Source organism: Notechis scutatus, chromosome Z, assembly GCF_049901735.1.
Source record: "Notechis scutatus isolate UNSWTSFEM ecotype Mainland chromosome Z, rNotScu1.2, whole genome shotgun sequence".
Taxonomy (NCBI): Eukaryota; Metazoa; Chordata; class Lepidosauria; order Squamata; family Elapidae; genus Notechis; species Notechis scutatus.
In genome coordinates this window covers 124,509,769-124,535,835 of record NC_142025.1, presented here as the reverse complement: position 1 = coordinate 124,535,835, position 26,067 = coordinate 124,509,769, and the positions used below count along the sequence as shown (strand labels likewise).

General features: G+C 41.0%; 1 protein-coding gene across 1 annotated transcript in view; it reads left to right on the top strand.

Annotated features, from left to right (window-relative positions):
- The first annotated feature begins 925 nt into the window (after positions 1 to 925).
- The window catches only part of LPCAT4 (lysophosphatidylcholine acyltransferase 4), a 41,404-nt gene continuing 16,262 nt past the window's right edge, over positions 926 to 26,067 (top strand). Inside the window, 4 exon segments of the mRNA XM_026688364.2 lie at positions 926 to 1,070; positions 1,073 to 1,161; positions 23,832 to 23,974; positions 24,083 to 24,303. Coding sequence (XP_026544149.2) covers positions 1,055 to 1,070; positions 1,073 to 1,161; positions 23,832 to 23,974; positions 24,083 to 24,303 — 469 coding nt within the window. The 5' untranslated portion in view covers positions 926 to 1,054.

The following is a 26,067-nucleotide window of genomic DNA, read 5'->3' as shown; positions in this document are numbered from 1 at the left end:
ATTGCTGTTATACTTAGCATCTAGAGACTATACTCTATTGGTTGTCAGAAGGAAGCTCATTTAATTTTAATTACTGTACATTGACATGTGGTTTAGGTTTTGTTCATTCGTCTTCATCCTGCAAGAGTACAGATGTCCTTGAGCTGAATGTGACTCCGTGAAGATGTTTTGACAACAATGCAATGTGATGTGCTATTGCTGCCTTTGGGCATTTCTTTAGCTCCCTGTCAAGGCTAACACATTTGCCCTCCTAGTGGCATCTCCTAGTGGTGCCCTATCCATCTTAAGCAGTGCCAAACCCAGACAAGATGGGCCATTTCTGAGACAACTGGCCCTTCATATAACACAAAGGGACTGAAGGGGAAGGGTTGTAGGCCAGTAGAGAAGGTGAGAGAGAAAAGGGATGGGGGAGGGAGGGAGGAAAGAAGGAAGGCAAAGGAGGGAAGAAGGGAGAGAGAAAAAGAGGGAAGGAAGGGAAAGAGAGGGAAGAGAAGGAAGGAAGGAGATGGAGGGAAAGAAGGAAAGTAGGAGAAGGAGGGAGAGAGAGAAAGGGGGAGAAAAGGGGAAGGAAGGGAAGGAAGGAAAGATGGCTCTCGACTTGGTGCCTTCCAGATAGTTTGGGCAGTGCTTTCCATGGTTCCTCCTGGCTTCCCCGCTGATACCGACTTTTTGCCTACGGGGAAAGGGAGGCTCATAGAGAGCTGGATGGTGGAGGAAACGAGGGATGAATAGAGCGCTGCGCAGAGATGCTGAATCCACTTCTCCTCCTCCTCCTCCTCCACCATCCGGTCCCTTCAAAACGAAAGTCCGTCCCCCAGCCATGCCGTCGCCGAGACAACCGCGCCGAGCACCGCCCCCTCCTTAGCATCCTGGCTCCCTCCTGCCGACCCGCTCCGGTGCCAGGGAGTTCCTCCAACCGCGCGATCGCTCGCTCTCCGGCTCGCCCGCCGTCCGCTCCCTCCTCCGTCTCGCCATCCTTCGTCCCCTTCCCCGACCAGGCCCCGGGCTCCGGGCCTTGGGGTCTCATCCCAGGCTGGAAGGGGGGGATCCGGCCATGGAGGGCGGCTCGAACCGGGGGCCCCGGAGGAAGACGAGCCGGCCGCGGCCGCCCCCAATCCCTTCGTCCACGAGCCGCGGCTCAGCCGCCGCCAGCAAGTCCAGGTAAGCTCCGCGCCCGCTTTGGGCGTCGGGCCGGTAAGAGAAGCCGCGGGCTGGGCTCTTTTATCGGGGCTGGGCTTGGGATCGACAGCACGGAGCAGAACCGGCTGGAGCCCCGGAGAGAAGGGAAGGGCGCACCGGGGTTTGGCCTGGCCGCAGATCTCGGGGCGTTTTTCCTTGCAGCTTCTGGTTCCATCGCTCGGCCCTTTGGGGATCTCGCCTTGCGCAGCAGACGAGCGAGTTCCCTTGCGATCCAGTGCGAGGAGAAGGGCTCGGGGCGGGTTGGGGGATCCCAGCCAGCGGGTCACCTTCGGAGATGGAGATCTCCCGGTATGCCAGCGGGGATGACCCGATAACCCTTTAAGGCAGGGGGAAGCGGTGGACGGGGTGGCGGGCGATGATCCCCTACTCGGAGAAAGGGACAGATAGAAACGATCTTTATTATTCCACACAGAACCCCAGAATTAACGGGGTTCTATCAAGGGTTTCTTTCAAACCCTAATTTCCTTTTTTGGGGTGGGTGGGTGGGTTCGGGATTAAGATGAGGCAGAAGTTTCCTTGAATGGACTTCCGGAAAAGCTGAGTGGAGGAGAGAGGTTGTCGTTGTGGGTGCAGTTTATCATAGATGAGAGAATTGGGGGATGGGGGGGTTGGAAAACGCTTCATATCAAATGGTCCCCAAAAGATGATGTTGAAGAGAGGCTGGTTGGATGCTAGAATTGGGAGGTTGCTTGGTTTGGGGGGCACTACTAGATTTTTGAAAAAGAGGAGGTGTCTTGCCAAGCCCCCTCCCTCCATGCAAAACGAAGAACAGGATGTTTTCAGGTTCAGGAGGGGATGGAGGTGGGGAGGTGAGATGTTGCTGCAGTGCATTGTGGGTGATTATGCAGTCTCCCCCCCAAATCCATAACCCCCAACCCCTCCCAAACCCAAACCTTCCAGATGTGTTGGACTATAGCTCCTTCCCAACAGGGAGGGTTTCTCAGCGGGTAAATGCAATCCCCCCCACTCCACATACACACACAAACACTCCTTGCAGGGATGAATATATAGGGATCCTAATGGGGGGGATCTTGAAAATGCCTTTGTGTGGGAAGGCCAGAGAAGGCAGGATTTGAACCCCTCCCCATGGCCTCAAACAGGATGGGGGGAGAGGAAGAGGGGAAAGTCTAAGGACACTCTCCCCTCTCTGCCCCACATCTCCATCAGCAATTTCTTTAGCCATGCAGTAGTGCAGAAGGAAAACAGGGCCCTGGGAAATGTAATATAAAGGTTTTTTTTTCCCCTATTACAACCCCCCACACACACACACTTCTCTTCATCTCCCAGTCTGCAAGCAGAGCCTGGTAGCCTAATGATGAGACAAGCACAAACATCTCTTCTCAAAACATCCTTTTCTTCCAGCTTTGTGCCTTTCCTGTTCTCTGCCTTGTTTCTTTATTTGGTCCTGTAGAGATTAAACATCTTTTTGCCCTTGGTTGGTCACAAAATGGAGCTGAGGGCTCCTTTTTCATTCCCAAGGCTGAAAAGCAGCCTCCAACCTCTGGGGTCTATAAAAATTCTCCCTGTGGTAATTTTCACCACCCTGCACCCTGCCATAAAATAATTATCTGTGAATGTGTTGTTGTTGTTTTATTTTAAAAAACTGCTCAGTTCTCCCCTTTTCCCTACTGCTTCATTTCCCATGGGCTGAATATTCTTGTTTATCCTCCTTGCTTGAAACCCCTTGCTTGGTTCTGCCACTTCACCAAACTTGCCTGGTTATATATAACCTTAGTTGTAAAAAAAAAAAAAATCTGCCCAATTGATTGGTTTGTGTTTTAGAGTAGCAGGAGGGTAAGAACCCAGGAAATGCATTAATTCAATGCTTCAGTCTGTGTTAGCCAAAGCCAGACACTGTTTCCAAGGGAAAAACGAGTTGTTCTTTTCAGTGTCTTTTTTTTAACTAATGTTAAGAGCTTCAGGCAGAGACAGAGAGAGAGAGAGGGAAACCATTAAGTGCATTGTGTTATCCTTTGCAGAAAATAGAAACGCTGCTTTCATTTTCATTTTAGATGGTGATGCTAAAACAGAGCTCACAAATCAGCGTTTCCCAGGTCTAGATTTATAGGGTTCCAGGGTAGGAGAGTGAGTTAGAAGGAGACAAACAATCTCTACATCAATGTTGCTCTTTTTTAAATAGTGATTTTATTAAGAATTATAATAGCAAAGATAAAAATGAATACAAACTAAAGAAAAAAATAGGTGCAAAGAAGAAAATACTAGAAAGAAGAACAGGGAAAAAATACTGCAAAGGAAAAGAAATATAGAAAAAATATATCCAAAGGTACTTTTTTTTCCCAAGAGGCAACGGGATTTTCTGGTTTTTCTTTGAAGACATTTTGCTTCTCATCCAAGAAGCTTCTTCAGCTCTGACTGGATGGTGGGGAATGAGACAGAGCTGAAAAAGCTTCTTGGATGAGAAGCAAAATGTCTTCAAAGAAAAGTCCAGTTGCCTCTTGAAAAAAAAGCACCTTTGGGACAATCATAACCTGGATGGCTGAGAATCTCCATAGACACGAAAGAAATAATTCACCACAAGTATAAACAGTTTTAATAACTTATCACCTTCTCTTAACTAGAACAAATGATACCACAAGCCCATTAATGGCATTTTCCTTATAGTGTAACAGGACACAGGAAGTTTATTGTATGCTGAACAATCACAACTTTATTTAACACAGCATGAACAGAGTACAGATCATCCTCAAGTTACAACCACAACTGAGCCCAAAATTTATATTGCTAAGTGAAACATTCCCCCTTTTTTAATTTATTTGCAGAATGACAATTTATATTGCAAGAAGAGATTGTTGTTATTTTTAAAAAATTATCTCCTTTAATTTTTCTCTCCTTTTTTCCTACTTTTTCCAACTGCTTGCCTTTTGCTACATGATTGTAATCAATAGTTTCCATCTCATGCCCAGGCCTGAACCTGCCCTGCAAGGGTCCAGATCCAGAATCCCTCCATAAATATAGTATAACCACAATTGAGCCCAAAATTTGTCTCTCTAAGCGAGACAGTTAGTAACAGTCTGCTCCCTTTTACGACTATTCTTGCCACTGTTGTTAAGTGAATCGCTGAAGTTGTTAACTTAGTGGTGTGATTGTGAAGCTTCTTGATTGACTTTGTGTGTCAGAAGGTTGCAAAAGGGGATTTTTGTGACCTTAGGACATTGTAACAGCCCTAAGTATGAGCCAGTTGCCAAGTGTCCAAATTTTGATCCCGTGACCATGGAGATGCTGAAACAGTGGTGGTAAGTTTTTTTTTTCTATGACATTGTCACTTGGAACAGTCACTAAATGAAAGTTGTCAGTTGAGGCTTATTCAACATCAACATCACTTATTCAACAACCTTCTCCCCAAAGTTAGAGATTGGATGGTATTTGTCCACTTTTTGTTGTTCTGGGAGCCATGTAAACAAAGTACAGATGCTTGGCAACGGACTCATATTTATGATGGTCGCAGCATCCCAGGGTTATGGGGGTCTCCCTTTGTGGCCTTCTGACCAGCCAAATCAATGGGGAAGCCAGTATTCTGACTCAGGCTTCGTCAAATGTAATTAAACACAAACTTGTTTTAAAAGCAAAACCTATTTTAATGCAACACTGGGAATTATTTTCATTCACAGCCAAAACTAACTTAAACAGATAAGCACACGCCTGTCAGTGCTGTGGAATGCTGCCAAAAACAGAAGTCTCCAAAGTAATTATACCTATACAAAGTATCAGAAAAAACTGACCAGAGTACAAAGAGCTTCAAGAAGGACTCAGAATTTAATTGAACTGCTTTGCTTGCTGCAAAGCGTTCGTCATTGAGGTCTGACTTTTATCCCTTATGGGAGAAGCAATCACCTCCCAGCCTTACTCCTGAGTCTCCCCTTCTGCTTCAGCTGCTCTTGCCTTCTAGCAGCTCTACGCACACACACACTGGGAACAGGCTCCCCTGGGTCCTTTGCCTCGCTGCTGCCAGGCTCCAAAGGCTCCAAAGGCAGCACCCCACTCCCAGAGGGTCATAGTCCCACCCATGCATCGGATACAGGACCCTCGTCCAAGACCTCTCCAGACTCTCTGCCTGGTCCCTTTTCATCCTCACTGTCCGACTCCATTGCCGTCTGCACCGGCTGCCGGTGAACCACAACAGCCAGATTAACTTAACTGTGTTACTAACTCAACAGCTGCGACGATGCATTTAATAATGGTGGCAAGAAAGGTCGTAAAATGGGGCAAGACTCACTTAACAATTGTCTCACTTAGCAACACAAATTTGGGGTCCGATTGCGGTCATAAGCCTTAGGCTACCTGGGTATGGACCTATCGTAGTCTTGTCTTATTTTCTTTTTAACTTCTTAGTACAGTCTACCAATCCAGTATTCCCTAGTCATCTTCCAAGCAGGTCTAACCCTTGATAGCTTTATAGGAAATAAAATTTTGATCAGCTCAAGCTCTTCCCAGCATTAAGGACACGACTTTCCTTCTATCAGCATCTTTTCCTCAAATTGCTAATCTAGCCTACATCTTTGAGATTCCCAGAGTTTCTCATCCTAGTTCAGTGTGATGCTGCTTTTGAACTATGCAGGTGTGTGTGTGTGTGTGTGTGTCTACAGGTAGTCCTTGACTTATAACAGTCTGTTTAGTGACCATTTGAAGTTGCAACAGCTGTGAAAACAGTGACTCACAACCATTTTTCACACTTTTGACCATAGCAGCATTCCCTGTGGCCACGTGATCAAAATTCAGATGCTTGGCAACTGACTTGTATTTATGACGGTTCTAGGGTCCCGGAATCATGTCATTCTCTTTTTTGCGACCATCTGGCAAGCAAAGTCGGAATCCCTTCACTGCCGTGTTAATTAACTTAACAACGAAAGTGGTTCATTTAACAACTGTGGGAAGAAATATCGTAAAACGTGTCAAGATTCACTTAACCGTCTCACTTATAGCCACAGGAATTTGGGTTCAATTGTGGTCGTAAGTCAAGGACTACCTGTATATATGCATAGAAACACATACAGTTTGGGAGGGGGGGCGGGAATAAATTCCAATGTTTTATGATTGTCCATTAAATCAAAGAGCATGTCAAATCATGGCAAATGATCCAGATTATACCATTGGTGTCCATTGATGTCATTTGCAAAATGATACCATCATTTGAATGGCATAAAGCATGGTGAAATTTGATTCACGGCATGCAAAATCCTAGTTGGATCAAGATCTCACGATTTGTTGTTATGCTGTTTAAGATTTCTTTCCCACTATTTATAAAAACAATTGGAATGCACACACAATACATTGCCTTGGCAACCACAACCAGTTTGGGACAGATCTATGGAAATGTACAAGCACAGATCTGATTTACTGTCGCACATCAACAGGAAATTCCCAGGTTCCCTAGGTCGCAGAAAGAGCTTAGAAACCGATCAACTCGGTTTCTTAATCTGCCGAATTAATTAATGCACTTTCTGGACTTACTGCACTGTAATATTTTGGTCAGCATGAAACATAGTAAGGTCAATGAAATTTAGTATGTGGGAGTGTAGCCACTAGAATTTTATCCATGTTGGTTAAGTGTCAGCCTGACTAGGTAGAACAGACAGGAAATATACCCAGATAAAATAATTATACTTGATTGTAAAGTAGTGCAAGATCAGATGATGTGGAGAGACCTGGCCAATAGAATCACCAAGAGTCAGATATGACTGAATTGATTACTTACACCACCACCATCATCACTTTATTGTTAAACTGCTTTATAATTTGGCAAGTCTGAAAATATACTTTTCATTCCATCTCTTCTACAAGTAGTCCACAATGAAAACAATTGAGTTCAAACTTAACAAACAAGACTCTTGAGTTTTATTCCCTTTTTACAACCTGTCTTGACACAGTTGTTAAGTGAACCATTGTGGATGTTAAGTTAGTAACTCAGTTCTTAAGTGAACCTTGTCTTCCCCATTGACTTTGTGAATCTTAAGTGAATCAGGTTTCCCCGCTGATTTTGAAAAACTGTCACCTTTTAGGGCCACTGTAACTTTGAACTGTCACTAAATAAATATCGTATCAAATGACCTAAACACCAAAGCTTACTGCAACAGTATTGCCAAAAAGGCTTTAAGAGTTGTAAAATTAATTTTACAAAGCTTCTCCTATGGTAATACTGATTTGCAAACTAGGGCATTCAAAACCTTTGCTAGACCAATACTTGAATTCAGCTCTGCTGTCTGGAATCCGCTCTGTATATCAGACATTAATACAATTGAGCGAGTCCAGAAGTATTTTACAAGAAGAGTATTACATTCCTCTGTTCACAACAGAATACCCTACACCACCAGACTTGAAATTCTAGGCTTAGACAACCTTGAACTACGCTGGCTAAGATTGGATTTAAGCATAGTACATAAAATCATATATTACGTCTTACCAGTTAATGAATATTTCAGCTTTAACCACAACAACACAAGAGCACACAACAGATATAAACTAAATGTAAACCACTCTAAACTCGATTGCAGGAAGTATGATTTCAGCAACAGAGTGGTCAATGTCTGGAACTCACTACCTGATTCTGTTGTCACCTGCTCAAAACCTCACTCCTTTAACTCAAACTAACTTCTATTGACCTCACCCCATTCCTAAGAGGTCTGTAAGGGGCGTGCATAAGTGCACAATTGTACCTACCATCCCTGTCCTATTGTCCCCAATTATTAGTTCCTATTTCTTATATTTAAACTTATGTTTATTCTTATTTCTATTGTATTGTAAGCTTTTGACAAAATAAAATGAATGAATGAATGTTTGCAGGTTGAAGTCTTAATTGTATACCACGGAAGTGCTTTGACTTATAGGAGACTTTCAAGAAATATCAGAGGTGCGCATTATTGGAAATAGGACGTTGGATGTGATGACAAGAGATGCCCTGTGAAACAAAATCTTGTCTTACCTTCCAAATTATTTCCAGCTCTGGCCTAACTCATCTGAATGACTTGTGTCACTCATATCGAATGACCTTAATAAGCAGACTTTCCAGGTCAGATTGCTTCAGTACCAATCATATTTAAATCCTCCCTTGTGGAAATTGGTCAGAACTGGAAGGCGGAAGGAGAGATTGATTCAATTGCCGACTCAGATTACAGAGGTGGAATAAACCAGGTTCCAGGCTGATACTTTGTATATATACTTTTGAGTAAACATTTAAAACATCTGATTTTATCTAATAAGGTGTTAGTTTTCTCTAATTAGGTGAGCACGTCATAGAAGTTTGTCTCAACTATTATTATTTTAGCTAGTGACTGTGTATTGTAGTACCCACATATCTGTTAGACATCCTATTGCAAAAGGCTTTAATTGTCTTTTAAGTACAGTGAAAACTCGCTGTTACATTCCTGCCTCTGTTAGAAAAATGTAAGAATTGTCATGAAAAGCATTCATCCTTCGTGGCCAGGAAAAGGTTGCCTTTACTTCTTTGGGCCCCAAATCTCAGATTTTTTAGCAGAGGAAGAGAAAATGATGGTTTACAGAAAATAATGCAGGTAGACCTCTCCTTACCACCACAATTGAGCCCAAAATGTGTGTTGCTGAGTGAGGAATTTATTAAGTTTTGCCCCATTTTATGACTTTTCTTGCTACATTTGTTAAGTGAATTGTTGCAGTTGTTCAGTTAGTAACATGGTTAAGTGAATCTGGCTGTCCCAATTAACTTTGCTTGTCACAAGGTCGGAAAAGGGATCACATGACCCTGAGACACTGCAAACATCATAACTGTGAGTTCTTAGCCAAGCATCCAACTGCTCATGGAGATTCTGCAACAGTCATAAGTGTGGAAAATGGTCATAAGTCACATTTTCAGTGCTGTGAAAATGCAGTGCAGCATCCCCATGGTCACATGATAAAAATTCAGATGCATGGCCACTGGTTCATATTTATGATGGTCACAGTGTCCCAGGGGCCATGTGGTCACTTTTTCTGACCTTCTGACCAGCAAAGTCAATGGGGAATCTAGATTTATTTAACAATCATGTTACTAACTTAACAAATGCAGTTGATTCACAACTGTGGCAAGAAAAGCCGTAAAATGTGGCAAAACTCACTCAACAAATTTTTGAGTTTACTTAGCAACAGAAAGTTTAAGTTGCATTGTGGTCATAACTCGAGGGCTTGTCAAAAGCCAGCTGGGAAGGCTAGAAATGGTTACATAAAAACACAACTCTGGGACAGTGTCACTGTCATAAATATATCCCGATTGCCAAGCAATTTAATTTTGATCACATGATCATGCTATAATGGTTGTAAACTAGTCATAAGTCAGCTTTTTCAGTGCTGTTGTAATTTCCAACAGTCACAAAATTAATGCTTGTAAGTTATAGGTTACATTATTTTGTTAGGATACATTTCTGTTTCCTATGATGTTCCTGGTTGAAGAATTAAATTTTAGGAGCAATCTGATCTGATTTCCCTAAGAGTAAGTTCTTCTGAATCCATCTGGATTTCTGATTGGTAGGTTTATAAAATGGTTTTCATGGCAAAAATCCAGAATTAGCCAGCCTTTCCTTCATTTTAGAAAGTCCTCCTAATTTCTCGGTTGAGTTTTGGAAAACCTGAGGTTTTCTAGCAGTTTCCCAGTAACCAGACCTCAAAAAAATAGTACAATAAATTATTGAATGTTAAAAACAAAAATCAGGAAAATAAGAAGATGGAAAATAACAAAAAAGGAATGAAATGTAAAAAAAGAAGGAAAACATAGAATTATGACTTCCGGCTTTCTTCCCAACCAGCAAATGCCATTTTTCCCCTGCCTCTTTAACTCTTTTTAAATCCATTAATCCTCCACTCAGTCTTCTCTTCTTTCAACAAACGTCCATATTAGGCTTCCTTATATGAGAAGGCATTTCATCTATTCTCCACTCAAAAGACTTTCCAAGGATGCCATAAATCACTTTAAATTTATTTTTGACATTGATGAATCATTAATAGAAGTTATAGATCTCAGGTTGAAAACGATAGCATTATGCATTTGATTTTTCATAATTCACTCTTGAGTTACTGCACTGACGGACTGTATGGCTGGTTGGATGGTGTTTTTTTCTCTCTCAGAATTGACATTTGTGGATGTAAGAATAACTTTTATTCTTTTTTCTGCTATGATTTTGTGTGTAGTTGGTCCTCAAGTTATAGCTGTTCATTTAGTGATGATTCAAAGTTACAGCAGCACTGAAGATGTGACTTACAACCATTTTCCACACGTACAACCTTTATGATATCCTTGGGGTCATGTGATCAAAATTCAGATGCTTAGAAACCAGAATGTATTTATGATGGTTGCAGTGTTCCGGGGTCATTGCAACCTTCTGACAAGCAAAGTCAATGGGGAAGTCAGATTCCCTTAACAGTCTTATTATTTAATGATTGCAGTGATTTACTTAACGAATGTAGCAAGAAAGGCTGCAAAACTCACTTAACAATTGTCTCACTTACCAGCAGAAATTTTGGGTTCAATTGTGGTTGTAAATCAAGGACTATCTGTATTATTAGTTGCTTGGTCATTAGAGTAATCCAATGTTTGCTCCTGAAGGCCAGACAAGGAATAATGGATGGAAACTGAACAAGGAGAGATTTAACCTAGAAATAAGGAGGAATTTTCTGACGGTGACAACAATCCGCCAATGGAACAGAAGTTGCCTTCCAAAGTTGTGGAAGCTTTATCAGTGGAGGTTTTCAAGAAGAGACTGGATTGCCATTTGTCAGAAATGGTGTGGGGTCTCCTGCTTGGGGGGGGGGGATTGGACTAGATGACCTACAAGGTCCCTTCCAATCTAATCCAGGGGTGTCAAATTTAAGACCCGTGGGCAGGATCTGGCCCATGGGAATCTTAGATCTGGCCCTCAGGACTGCCTTGGAAACAGCAAAGGACCAGCCTGTGGTGCCTCTGCTGGTGAAAACTGAGCTGGGGAGTGCTGTGGGCAACCCTCCCAAGCTCTGTTTTCGTTGGCAGAGAGCTGCAGGAGGCCGTCCCAGCCGAAAACAGAGCTCGGGAGCCTATTTTTGCTTGCAGAGCGCTCGGACCACCAGAAGCAAACCCCGACCAGAGGTGATATTTAGCAGGTTCTGACTAGTTCTGGAGAATCGGTAGCAGAAATTTTGAGTAGTTCAGAAAACCGCCAAATACCACCTCTGACCGGAGATTTTACAGTATTCTTCCCTGCCACGCCCACCAAGCCATGCCCACAGAACCGGTAGTAAAACAAATTTGGATCCCACCACTGCCCCCAACATGAGTAATGTCATGCTGGCCACGCCCCCCAGGTCCCCCTCCCAAGGTCAAACAGAACCCTGATGCGGTCCGCAATAAAATCGAGTTTAACATCCCTGATCTAATCTAATCTTTTGGATTTGTTTGGAAGATGGCTTTGAAATGTGCAGGAATGCAAATCCAGCACCTATTAAGGAGAATGTTTATAGCTCAGGATTCAAATAAGGGATCCTTGGTGTGCTCTGACCTTGGTTGTTTGCTTGCAGATATTACATTACCCATTGATTAGCTAGCGCTGATGATGTTTGGGTAATGAAATGTTTGCAGGAAGACAACCAAACTCAGAGAGCACCAAGGATCCCTCAAACCCAAATCTTGTCTGATTTATTCAAACAGTCATGTCTATTTACAGGATCCTAGGTTGCAGTGGATAACACCTCCAGGTGTATTACCCTAGAAAATGATGTGGCTAGTTTGATGAGTCACGGACCTATATGGCATTTATGTTCCTGTACATTCAGAAACACCTCTTCTAATTGAAACTGACACATTAAACAGCCTATTCATTTCCTTTCCTGTGAGTTATTAACCATGAATAGTAGCAGTAATGGTAGTAGTAGTAGTAATAGTAGTAGTAGTAATAATAATAATACATAATAATACATAATACCCCGGATATCACGATTGTGGAGAAGAAAGAAGTGTGGATCATTGACATTGCCATCCATACTTGGTGACAGCAGAATCGACAAGAAACAATTTGGAAAATCACCAGATATCAGGACTTGAGAATTGAACTGCAGAGACTCTGGCATAAACCAGTGCAGGTGGTTCCAGTGGTACTCGGCACACTGGGTGCTGTGCCTAAAGACCTAGGCAAGCACTTAAAAACAATTGGTGCTGACAAGATCACCGTTGGTCAGCTGCAGAAGGCCACCTTAGTGGGATCTGCTCCCATAATCTGCTGATACATCACACAGTCCTAAATGCTTGGGAAGTGTTCGACTAGTGATTTTTGATACGAAACCCAGCATAGTCATCTCGTTTGCTGTGTACCATCATTTTTTGTGTATAATAATAATAATAATAATAATAATAATAATAATAATAATAATAATAATAATAATAATAATAATAATAAACCAAAGCATACAATTTATTGATATCCCTGTATCAGGAGATGCCAGAGTCAAAGAAAAAGAACTGGAAAAAATCATGAAATATTGCTACCTGGCCATCAAAAATATGTGATAATGGGTGAAACACGAAACAATGATACCCATTGTCACCACATTGGTACCATATCCAAGAATTTTATAAAATACATCAAAAAATTGCAGCTTCCTGCAACAACACCAGCGGAACTACAAAAAGCTGCTACTCAGATCATCATACATTTTAAGAAGGTACTTGAGGACTTAAGGTACCTAGGATGCTGGCAGCAATCCGTATCGACCATCAGAGGCACTCAGTGGTATTTGTGATACATTTTTAAATGTTCAGTTGACTGAGTTTCATGTTTAATGAATAAAAGATGATGATGATGATGATGATGATGATAATAATAATAATAATAATAATAATAATAATAATAATAATAATAATAATAATAATAATAATAATAATAATAATAAATCAAAAGTATCAGGACTTACAAATTGAAGTTGAGTGACTTTGGAAAAAGAAATCATGTATTATCCCAATTATAATTGGAGCTCTTGGAGCAATACCTAAAGGGCTACCTCGCTATTTGGAAATTCTGAATTTATCAGACTTGAATACTCTGATTCTACAAAAAACCACCTTACTTGAAACAGCTTATATCCTCCAACGCTACCTTAACAGGTCCTAGGTCCTTGGTTAGGACTCAGCCTGTTGAGCTACCAACCAGCCCCAAAGGCTGTGAATCTCACTAAAGATTTAATCATCATCATCGTCTTAAGCTTCTCCCATTTTTGGAGCTGGACATTTGCAAAAAGATTCAGCCTCAGAATGCCCATGATTTTGAATCGGGTATACACGCTGCAGTCTTCCAGATATTATTGACTCCTTTTTAAAAGGGCTTCCCAGGATAGAGAGGTGTTAGATAACTACTGCTTGTCCCAATGTCTGTGGAGATTCTCAGTCATCCAGGTCATGGTTGTCTCAAAGGTGCTTTTTTATAAAGGCAATTGGACTGGTTTTTTTCCTTGAGGAAGAAGACATTTCGATTCTCATCCAAGATGCTTCATCAGTTCTGATGGATGGAGGAGGGGAAATGGAAGGAAGTAATCTCTAATTCCTTTTTTGAGATCCAGGTCAAGCCAAGGTCATCCTACAGTTGTCTGTTTATGTGGCAACTGACAAAGATGTAAATTGAACTTTTTCCTTAAAGCACAGTCCAATGTCCTTAGCAATATTTAAGAATGCAAGCAATTTAGATAGCTTTAGGTGTCTGCTTGAAATATATATTAACCTATTAATTAACTAATGTGAATATTGTAAGTATTGAATAATAAGGAATTGAATAATAGGAATGTTCAAACATTCTACCTCTAATAGATTGTGAATCAAAGTTGGCTTTTGGCTTTTGTGGGTACATTTTATGGGTTCACACATAGCACTAAGTCAAGGCTGAGCTGTGATCTGTTGTTCACCCAATTTATCTTAAGCCATGTTTCTTAGCAATCTATTCCAAGAATTCCGCAAGCTACGTGTGTGGGTGTCCCATATTTTTATACATTAAAATGATATTTTTAAACAAATGAACCATCCTTTCTGCCCAAAAACTCACCTCGGTTTTGGGGTTGTGCTTTTGATTAGTACTGTTGGAAAAGTGTAATATTATTCATTGTGCATTCCTTTAAATTATCATTTTAGTTTATTTGCCTTAACGCCCAAACTCTTTTTGGATATTTCAGAATCCAATATTTCAGAAGTTAGCAGGTATGAAACTAAACTCTTTTTCTATATAAGTGAGTCAGCATTCTCTTTTTAATTAAAAGGAATATTTGATGCGCTCTGAGCTTTGTTTGCTTGCAGACATTTCATTACCCGACTAAGTAACTTCATCTTTTTAATTAAGATTGCAGACAGCATTGCTGGTGATATAATATACATATATACACACAGAGATTTGTCTCTTTCTAAGATAATTAAAGAAATGTAACTTCTTGCTGTCTCATTAGCTAACCCGTATTCTTGGAATGACCTGTCCTTTTGGGTCTGAAGTTTGAGACTTGTCCAGTGGTTATTAGCTACAAACAGAAGCATCCATGGTGTCTCTTTGTGTGCCAGATCCACAAGGTAGCATATGTGGGTCCAGTATATTACAAATTTTAACAGAATAACAGAGTTGGAAGGAACCGTGAATATTTTCTAGTCCAGAGGTGTCAAACGTGCATCATCACGTAATGTATTGGGACTTCTTTCCCCTTTGCTAAACCGGGCATGGGCCTGGCCAGCGTGTGATGCATCCGGCCCATGGGCCACAAGTTTGACGGCCCTTTTCTAGACCAACCTGCTGTTCAAACAGGAGATCTTATACCATTTCAAACAAATGGTTATCCAATCTCTTCTTAAAAACTTCCAATATTGAAGCACGCACAACTTTTGGAGGCAAGTCATTCCATGGATTCATTGTTTTAGCTGTCAGGAAATTTCTCCTTATTTCTAGGTTGCTTCTCTCCTTGATTAGTTTCCATCCATTGCTTCTTCATCCTGCCTTCAGGTGCTTTGGAGAATAGCTTGACTCCCTCTCTTCTTTGTGGCAACCCCTGAGATACTGGAACACTGCTTACTTATCATGTCACCCCAGCCCATCTTTTCATTAAACGAGACATACCCAATTCCTGCATCCATTCTTCATATGTTTTAGTTTCCAATCCCCTTCTGATGCTCTTCCCACAGACAACCCTGAATGCATGAGGGAATCCTAGTGTACCTTCATATTATAATCTCTGTCAAGATACTTTTCTCTTAGTGTCTTCTTTTCTTCTTTTCCCCTTTATTCTTTATTGTCATTGTACGTATGTACACAGTATACATACAACAAAATTCACATAACACCCAGAGGCCAGACCCAACAGGCACACACATATGACAATTTTTAGATTCGGCAAATAATTTGTGGAAAACCCACTTCAAATACAGCAGAATCTTTCTTTGAGGGAGATGTGAAAAACGAATAAATACAATAAATGAAAATGGTTGTTGTTTTGTTTGAACTAAAGTTATCAGTTTGGGGGAATAGAGGAAAAGTGTTAGAAATCCAGCTCCCCTAGTCACAGTTTTGCAAACACTCCTCCTTATTTGTGCTCTATTTTGTACTATTATTTTAATTTTTTTAAATCAAAGTATAAAATACAGAAATACAAATAAAAATGTAAACAAGGGTAAAATAAGGGAGGAAAGGGAGAGAAAAGTGTAGGATAGAGGAGAAAAAAAAGACATTGACTTCCAACACATTTTGGTGAAGTAGAATAAGTTAACAGCATGAAACCTCAACTTTTTATTTTTGTGTAATAATATATACTAGCCATTTCTATAACAACAAACCTATCTAATCAGCAAAACCCAAAATCAAAGTTGTGTACTTTTTCCACCTCAAGCATAAAGTCCAAAAGTGGTTTCCAAGTAGAAACAAAATTAATTGTGTTCTTTTCTTTAATCAAAGCAGTCCTTAGTGAAGTGTGCAAATCAGCATCTGCATATCCTGCATCAGATGAGGAGAGCACATCTTTCTCCTGTCCTGGCCACTTTTTACAAAGGCACGATTGAGAGCATTTTAACCAACTGTTTGGTTTGGTGGCAGCAGTGCCTCAGATAGAAAGTCCCTACAGAGAGTGGTAAGGGCAGCTGAGAAAATTGTAGGAAGCTCGCTTCCCGTCATTCAGAATACTGCTTATAAGCGCTATATGCTTAGAGTTCAAAGCATTGTTAGAGACCCCCATACAACCCACTTTAGGGTCTGTTGCTCCCCCTCTGGGAGGAGGTTTTGAAATATTTCTGGTAGGACTACCCGATTATTTTCTTATTAAGATCTTATTTTATTATATAAAATACAAAGAAGAGAAGAAAAAATGGGAAATTAAGGGAAGGAAGGGGAGCGGAGGAAAGGGTGTGGGAGACACAAGGGGGAAGAGAAAAAGAAAGAAAAAGGGCATTGACTTCCGACTGTTCTTAGCACAGTACAAGATAAAAACACTCCAACCTCAACTTTTTGCTTTTACACATTAATATATAGCTAACAATTCCTATAACAGCAAATCTTTCTGATCATCAAAAACGAAGTCAAAGTTTCATTTTATTTTATTTTCTTCACAAGCACAAAATCCGGAAGTGATATCCAAACAAAAAGGGACCACCAGATTCTGTAACTGCTTTGTTCCCTATGCCATCCGTCTGGTAAACTCTCAAGATTTTGTTTTTCTCCCCACGCATACATCCGAACTAGACTCTGTTGTTTCTCTGTGCCATCTATATATATAAAAGCGAAATACCATTCATGCACCATCACAAAATCTCCAGAACTGAAACACCTACAAACTTGAAATTTGGCACATATGTTCCTCTTGGCTTCTAGATGCTCACTAAGAAAGGATTTTTTGAAATAACCATCAGAGCATTAGTATTTTGTATATTATTATTAATACACTCTGATGCTAAGGAGTTCTATTCCCACTCCCCACCTGAAAAGAAATCTGTTCCAAATGCAAAACACAAGCAGAGGAGAGCAGTTTCCATTTCAGTTTTAGTTTCACAGCAGCAACCAGCTTTAGTACAGAACAGTTGAACTAAGACACACCCAGGCTCCATGCTGTCTTCTTGCTCATACAGCAAATATTGTTTCAGTTTTCTTGTTTCAGTTTCCAAACAGCCCTCAACTCTCTCACACACTGACAGGATGCTAGCCAGATGAACGGATGCTGGTAGGCAGAGGCACAATTTTTTCCCCTTATTTTCCTCTCCAAAAACTAAGCTCGATCACATAGTTTCATAGCGAAGCACGGGTATAGAGCTAGTAGAATATATGTGGGTATATGCATAATTTTGTATTTATTTATTTTGTTATGTTTATGTACTATATATTGGAGGTGGTGACCCCTTGAGAGCAGCATGCAATGAAATTTCTTTTTTTTTTTTTTGAAAATGTTATTGATTTTTAAAAACAAACATAAACAAACAAAACATAGAATATAAAAACATAAAACATCTTTTTTGAAAGCAGCCTGATCCCGGGTTACATCTCTTCGTGCAGACACAAATTCAAATTCATGCTCATTTTTATATTCCATTCCATATCTTATTACCATTCTACATTTTCTATATAACTTCTCCCCTCTTTCAACTTTCTTAATTTTATTTTATTTATTTCATCTCAATGCAAATCATCATACTTATATTCTTTGTCTGTCCTGTTTCAGCTGTCTATTATCTTTTCTCATTAAGCAAAATTTCTCCTGTGATCACTGATTGGAGTATGACGCCTTTATATCTTTCCCCTAAAATTATAACACTTAATATAATACATAACTTCCGTTCGGATTCTGCTTGGTACATTCTAAAACTACACAATGGAATTTAAAAAGAAAAAATTATAAATATATAACATAATTAAAATCCATACTCATTCAATCCATACCAATTCCATTCTATCATCAATATTAATATTCATTCACATCTTGAACATTTTACACATTATTTTTCAAATAAGTATCATACTTCTATGGAAACACTTATAAACTTTCCATAATTACTTCCCTCCCACTTCACTTATATTTTATAAAATGTTGAGTAGTTAAAATGTTCCCATTCCTTCCTAGTTCAATTCTCTCATTTATTTCATTTCATTTATTTTGTTCACAAAAGTTTCACTAAATTACACTATTTTATTCCACTTTTTAATCATATGTTGTTTCCAATTTTCTAACATTATTTCTATTACAAATATAACAATACAATCTTATGTACCTTTACAGAATCCCTTTTTCAGTTAAATTTTCACCCATTATCTCTGAATAAATCCTGTTTCTTTACATCTTGCTCCAAACCTTTGTAACTTCTCTTCCCTTCCTTCTTCCCTTTCTTCTCTCTCCCCTTTTTACCCCCTTGTCTCTCCACCTCCATTTCCCTCTTCTGTATTCCCCTTTTCTGTTGCTTTCCAACATTATATCTCCTTTTCACATTATTTTTCCCTTTTTTGGCTGTTTTTTTAGGTCTTAGATTCTCCATTCTCTTTCCCCCCTTTCCCTTTTCTTCCCCAGATAGAATTACTTGTTCATTAAAAATGGCTTCTTCTTTGTCCCAATCTTCTTGTTGCGCAGTCTTTTCTTGTTGTTTCTTGTAAACACCAATCGCCATTTCTAAGAATTGAAAAATAAAGCCAAAGGAGCCCTTCCCTTCTTGTTCCTCTTTTTTATATTTTTTAAATTCAATTTTCAGTTCATTCAGTTCATCCAGAGGTGATGCCATTGTAGAGGGTTTTTTTTTAAAAAAAAGCCCGGTTTGTAGGGCTTCGGCAACAGGCAGGAATCCGTGATCGTGCGCGGTTTCTGCCTGGGCTCGCCGCTGGAGCACCCCGAGCCAGCTGTCTTCGGGGCTAAGCCACCCCGTAGAGGTGGTGAAGATGGAGGAGATCCAGCAGGGTCGAGGGAGCTGCACCTCTCCTCCTCAGCTGGCTAAACTCCCTTTCCCGGCGGTAAGAGCGGCGGTCAGAAATGGCCGCCTCAAAGAAGCACTCAGCCGGAAAAGAAAGTGCAGGAGCAAGTTATGAAGTGAAAGGTTTTGGCTGACCGGGACAAAAAGTAACAACCAAGGTACCCTGGAATTTAAATTTTGCAAAAGATACATCGCTCCCAAAGAAGAGTCGAAGCAGCGAACTAAAGTGAAAAGGGAAAGTTTTTTTTCTTCACTCTCCTTCCTGACACTGATAACGAGAAGATCTGAATAAAGAAATCGGAAAAATCCACTTTGGCACCAACAGGTAATTAAGCTGGAAATATAATTAAATGCCAAAGGGACAATAAAGATTTCTGAACACTAAAAAATTCTTTTTTTGCTATAAGTGGGAAGGGAGAGGAAAAGAATAAGGGCAGGACTTGGAAGGAGGAGACTGCTTGGAATTCAAGAGAATTTAAAGTTAAATCTTAACAAGACTTCTAAAGGATACATTTTAACTGGAACTTTGCAACTAAATAGTAACCCCAAGAAGAGAAAGTGAAAAAAGAAGAAAGTGTTAAAAGAAACAGCTTGCGTGTATTTGGATTGTTTGGTGATTTTGAGACTTTTGGAAATCATATTTGAATGACTAAAAACAATTGGGTGGTTGTTTAAAAAAAAAAGAAATTTCATTTTAATGTAGGCCAATTAGTGTACATGTCAAAGTGACAATAAAGTTATTTGAAGTTCTCTCGCAAAAAGCACACAGCCGATTTATTCAGTCTGGCTGTTTCCCAAAGGAACCATTACTGGCCTCAATGCTGAAGGCCCTCTGCGACATAGTATTTGTGCTAAGGAGCCCCAGAAGAGGAGTTACAACTGGGAATGAACTCTCGGCCAGACAGGAATTCCGGAGCAGTGCAATAAAACAAGGGACAAAATTGCTGACTTCTCAGTCGTTGGCTGGCATTTCTCCTTATAGGGAAGTAAAAAAACAACATCAGGATTTGCTCTTGCTACAACCCCAAATTAGCCTGACAATTGTCATGCGGACTTAAGCAGTGAGCCCTCAACTTACGACCACAATTGAGCACAAAATTTCTGTTGTTAAGCAAGACATTTGTGAGGTGAATATTTATGACTGTTACTATGTCATGTGATCCCCTTTTGCGATTTTCTGATAAGCAAAGTCAATGGGGAAACTAGATTCACTTCACAACTGGGTTACACTCTTATCTACTGCAGTGATTCACTTAACAACTGAGGCAAGAAAGGTCGTAAAATGGGGCAAAAGTCACTTAACAAATGTCTCACTTAGCAACAGAAATTTTTGAGCTCAGTTGTGGTTGTAAGTTGACGACTACCTGTATCATTTTAGAATAGAATAGAATAACAGAATTGGAAGGGACCTTGGAGGTCTTCTAGTCCAATCCTCTGCTTTGGCAGGAAACCCTTCACCACTTCAGACAGATAGTTGCCCAATCTCTTCTTAAAAACTTCCAGTGTTGGAGCATTCACAACTTCTGGAGGCAAGTTGTTCCACTGATTAATTGTTCTGTCAGGAAATTTCTCCTAAGTTCTCCGTTGCTTCTCTCCTTTATTAGTTTCTTGAATGGAGTTTATATGTTTGTAGATATCCTGGGTTTCATACAGCAACTCAAGAGATCATTCATACCACTCCCTTCTCCTGTCATCATCCCTCAATAACAATCCTTTGGCTGGCCACAGAGAAATTAAACTAGATATTGGATTTTTCCAGTGCCAGTCCAACATTTTAACCAACAAGGATCAATGTCAAAAGCTAAACCTCAGGTTTTTAAAAAAAACATTTGGTAGCATTAATACAACAATAGCAGCCTAAGCTGGTTTTCACAGCCAAGTTGTGTAGAGGAGGGAATTCTCCAGTTGGAGCCACAAAAATTAAGAGAATTCCAGTCCCTCCCAGTTTGTGCCATCTTCCCTCAGCTTGGTGATTCCCATTTTCGAGCAGTTCTCCTGTTCATAGAGGGGATTGTCGCCCCAGGTGTCTATCACAAGTCACAATGTGACTTAAGCAAATTGCATAATTACACAATTTGTGTCATTGGTATGATGATGTCAGGCTGCACAGGACAGGATTTGCCCCCTGGCAGGTGCCTGTTGTGATCACCATGGGGAAAAATGAAGATGTTGTTGGCTCCCTGGGGTATCAGTATCAGTTCTTCCAACCACAAGGTCTTGGCTAAGAGAATATCTTAGCCTTCAGAAGAAAGTGACATTTCCAAAGTTGCCAAAGTAACGATCTTTGTCAAGAGCAATGCAGACAAACGTGTTATTATTGCCTTCGCAAGTGGAAGTAAGGAAGAACAGGCAGCATAGGGAACACAGGGAAACTGAGTTAATCTATCTTCCCATTTTATGCAAATAATCCATACAAACTGATGTTCCCTTAAAGAAATGAGCTTAAGGCTAAGTAGACATAATAAGATTTTATTAGAGTTTTAGCTCACCTTTGTTACTTTATACATAACTCACGGTGGCTAACATAGTAATATTCCTTCCTCCTCTTATTTTCCTCACAACAACAAGAACCACTCTGTGAGGCATCGGGCTGAGAGAGAACTTTCATGCCTAGAAACTTTCATTCACCTGGTGATTGGCCCAAAGTCTTCCAGCCAATCTTCATGCCAAGGTAGCAATAGCAATAGCACTTAGACTTAAATATCCCTTCACATTGTTTTATAGCCCTCTCTAAGCGGTTTACAGAGTCAACCTATTGCCCCCAACAATCTGGGTCCTCATTTTATCCACCTCAGAAGGATGGGAGACTGAGTCAACCTTGAGCCTGGTGAGATTCGAACTACCAAATTGGAGGAAGCCGGCAGTCAGCAGAAGTAGCCTGTTGTACTACTGTGTTGTAATCACTGTGCCACTGCCCTTCATAGGACTAGAATTCACTGTCTCCTAGTGATTAACCCAAAGTCATTCAGCCAGCTTTCATGCCTAAAGTGGTACTAGAACTCACTGTCACCTAGTAATTGACCCAAAGTCACCCAACCAATATTCATGCCTGAGGTGGGACTAGAACTCACAGTCTCCTGGTTTCTAGGTCCACATTTTAACCACATTTTAACCCAAACTACTCTACAGTACTTGCAGTGGGAATCTAAGCTCAGCAGAGCAAACTGATTTATGCATGACTCCAAACATATTTTTTATTATTTTTTTCCTTCATCTGTATAATTGTTGGTTATTTATTTGGCTTGTGTACTATTCTTCCTAAAATAATTTGCAAAACGTGCAGTGGGGCATGAGGCCAGGAAGTCCTCGCTTAATTATTGTAACACTCAATTACTGCCTTTTCTGAATTTGTGGTTCTGCTTTTCTAATTGTGCACCCTTATAGATAGAAATATTTTTGAGCAGGGACCCCTCTCCCAAGACACAAGGATATATAGCAATAGCACTTAGATTTATATGCCACTTTATAGTGCTTTACAGCCCTAGTTTAATGAAAATAAGGACTAAGGGGTGACATGATTAGCAGTGTTCCTATAGCTCAGGGGCTGCCACAAAGAAGAAGTCAACTTATTCTCCAAAGCACCTGAAGGCAGGACAAGAAGAAATGGATGGAAACTAATCAAGGAGAGAAGCAACCGAGAACTAAGGAGGAATTTCCTGACAGAACAATTAATCAGTGGAACGGCTTCCCTCCAGAAGCTGTGAATGCTCCAACACTGGAAGTTTTTAAGAAGAGATTGGACAACAATTTGTCTGAAGTGGTGTAGGGCAGGCCTGTCAAACTGGTGGCCTATGGGCTGGGTGTACCTTATGTGCAGGCCATGCCCACCCCGGCTCCACAAAGGCCAAAAACAAAGTGCTACACATGATACGTCATGTGATGTGATCGAGTTGGACATCCGTGATATAGGGTTTCCTGCCTGAGCAGGGGGTTGGACTAGAAGACCTCCAAGGTCCCTTCCAGCTTTGTTAATCTGTATTCTTTTATCTTTTGAAAATCACCCAGGTTTATAATCATAATTTAGAGCAGAGTATCCCAATCTTGCGGGTCCGGGGGAGGGGAGACTGGGCAGAAGACTTTACGTGCACATGTGCACATGTGAATAGTGCTGCAAGTGAGGGCAAAACACAAATGGGTCCATGAGTGCAACGCTCACTGTGACACTAGTGCAAGAAGGGGAATGAGTACATGCACTGGCCAGCCATTCACATGGCCCGGTGGCCAACAGACCACAGCCCAATAGTGGGCTGGGGCCCATAGGTTGGGGATCCCTGATTTAGAGTCTCCCCAAATTAGGGGATGCGGTGGCTCAGTGGCTAAGACGCTGAGCTTGTCGATCAGAAAGGTTGGCAGTTTTGTGGTTTGAATTCCTAGCGCTGCATAACGAAGTGAGCTCCTGTTACTTGTCTCAGCTTCTGCCAACCTAGTAGTTCGACAGCATGTACAATGCAAGTAGAAAAATAGGGACCCCTTTGGTGGGAAGGTAACAGAGTTCCATGCGTCTTCAGCATTTAGTCATGCCAGCCACATGACCACGAAGACGTCTTCAGACAGCGCTGGCACTTTGGCTTTGTAATGGAGATGAGCACCGCCCCCTAGAGCCGGAAACGACTAGCATGTATGTGCGAGAGGAACCTTAACTTTTAATCAAATTAGAAAATGTAATGAACAAAAAAGGAAAGAAAATGAGGGTCTGGATTGGGGTATATCTTTAGAACAACACCTTCCAATGAATTTCTTTTCCTTGCAGTTCTATGTGCTGGGGGTTATTCTGGCCCCCATTCGAGTTGCGTTGGCTTTTGTGGTCCTCTTCCTTATCTGGCCCTTCGCCTTGCTCCAAGTGGTGGGATTGCCTGAAGAAACCTTGCAAGAACCCTGCTCAGGATGGAGAAAGTAAGTAATGGGAAGGGCCCCCTCTCAGCTCTCCTTTGGACTCTTTGCTTGCAGTCCTCTTAACGCCTCCTGCTTTTTTTGCCCTTCTTCTTCCTCATCCATTTTCAGCACAGTTTCTCATGGTTCGGTCTATTGGCTGAGTCGCCTGATGTTTTTCTTGCTTGGGTTCATGAGGATCCGGGTGCGAGGTCAGAGGGCATCCCGGCTCGAGGCACCCATCCTGGTGGCTGCTCCTCACTCCACCTTCTTTGACCCCATTATTTTGCTGCCCTGCGATCTTCCCAAGGTGGTGTCACGCACAGAGAATCTCCATGTGCCGGTCATTGGAGGTAAGGCTACTTAAGATAGCTGGGGATAGGGGGTGAGTAGGTCAAGGAGACTCATGTAGGCAGTAGAACTTTCATTTGGAAGTTTTATATGCATTGCATCTCTACATCTGGTACACCATTTGGGCTTTAGAGTACAGTACTGCAGGCTACTTCTGCTGCCTGCCAGCTGCCTACGTTTTTGCAATTTGGCAGTTCAAATCCCACCAGGCTCAAGGTTGACTCAGCCTTCCATCCTTCCGAGGTGGGTAAAATGAGGACCCAGATTGTTGGGAGCAATAGGTTGACTCTGTAAACTGCTTAGAGAAGGCTTTAAGGCACTGTGAAGCGGTGTATACGTCTTAAGTGTTATTGCTATTCTAGTCCTCATGATGGTGAAAATATCTGCAGTGGTTAGTGCAGTGGGCATTTTAACACAATAACATTATCCATAGGAATAGAATAGAATAGGAATAGAATAGGAATAGGAATAGGATAGGAATAGGATAGGGATAGAATAGGAATAGGGATAGAATAGAAATAGGATAGGATAGGAATAGAATAGAATAGGAATAGGAATGAGAATAGATAGAATAGGAATAGAGTAGGAATAGGAATAGAATAGGAATTGGAATGGAATAGGAATAAGAATAGGAATTAGAATAGATAGGAATAGAATAGAATAGAATAGAATAGAATAGAATAGAATAGAATAGAATAGAATAGAATAGAATAGAATAGAATAGAATAGAATAGAATAGAATAGAATAGAATAGAATAGAATAGAATAGAATAGAATAGAATAGAATAGAACAGAACAGAACAGAACAGAACAGAATAGAATTCTTTACTGGGCAAGTGTGATTTGGACACATAACTTCCCTGTTCTTGGAGTGAAGCTTGATTTCACCCTCAAATGTCTAAAAGAATAACATTTGGGGACTTAGATTTTGGGGTCATATTGGGGGTGCAAACATCCCACTGATTGTCAGATGGCAGTAAAGGGTTGGCATATCTTTATATCTTTGCCACTATGAAATGGTAGCAAATGCTCTTGTGGCTTGGATTTCGATCACACTGATTTGCTTGCTCCATATCCGTTGCTACCTTGTGCTGATTTTAACACTGTCATTCGTTAAAATGGGATGAAGCCTTTGGACTGATCCTCAGGAGTTTATGAACTTATAAAGCATTCGTTCCCTTGACACCTTTGGATTTCATGAAGCAAATTACATACAGCAGTCACAACAAAAGGAACCTATATATTTATTTACTGATTAGCCTATAGACCCATGATGGCGAACCTATGGCACACGTGCCATAGGTGGCACATAAAGCCATTTGTGCCGGCACGCGAGCTGAAGGCAGACTTACCTCACTGCGCATGTGTGTACCTCACAGCTGATTTTCAGCTTGTTTGAGGCCTTTTCAGCCTCCCAGAGGCTTGAGGACAGCTTCTGCAGCCTTTGCAGGCCAAAAAAATAGGCCCATTTCATCACTTCCTGTAATACCGGAAGTGATGAAATGGGCCTATTTTTTTGGCCTGCAAAGGCTGAAGAAGCTGTCCTCAAGCCTCTGGGAGGCCAAGAAAGGCCTCAAACCAACTGAAAATCAGCTAGGAGGCGCAATGCAGGTAAGGGAGCGGGGGGGGGGAGGGATTGCTTGCGCATGCGTGGGGGGACGCGTGCATTGCCTTCTTGGGTGCTAGCACAATTTTTGGCACAGGAGCCCAAAAAGATTAGCCACCACTGCTATAGGCTATGTCAACATATAGTCCCAACATATATC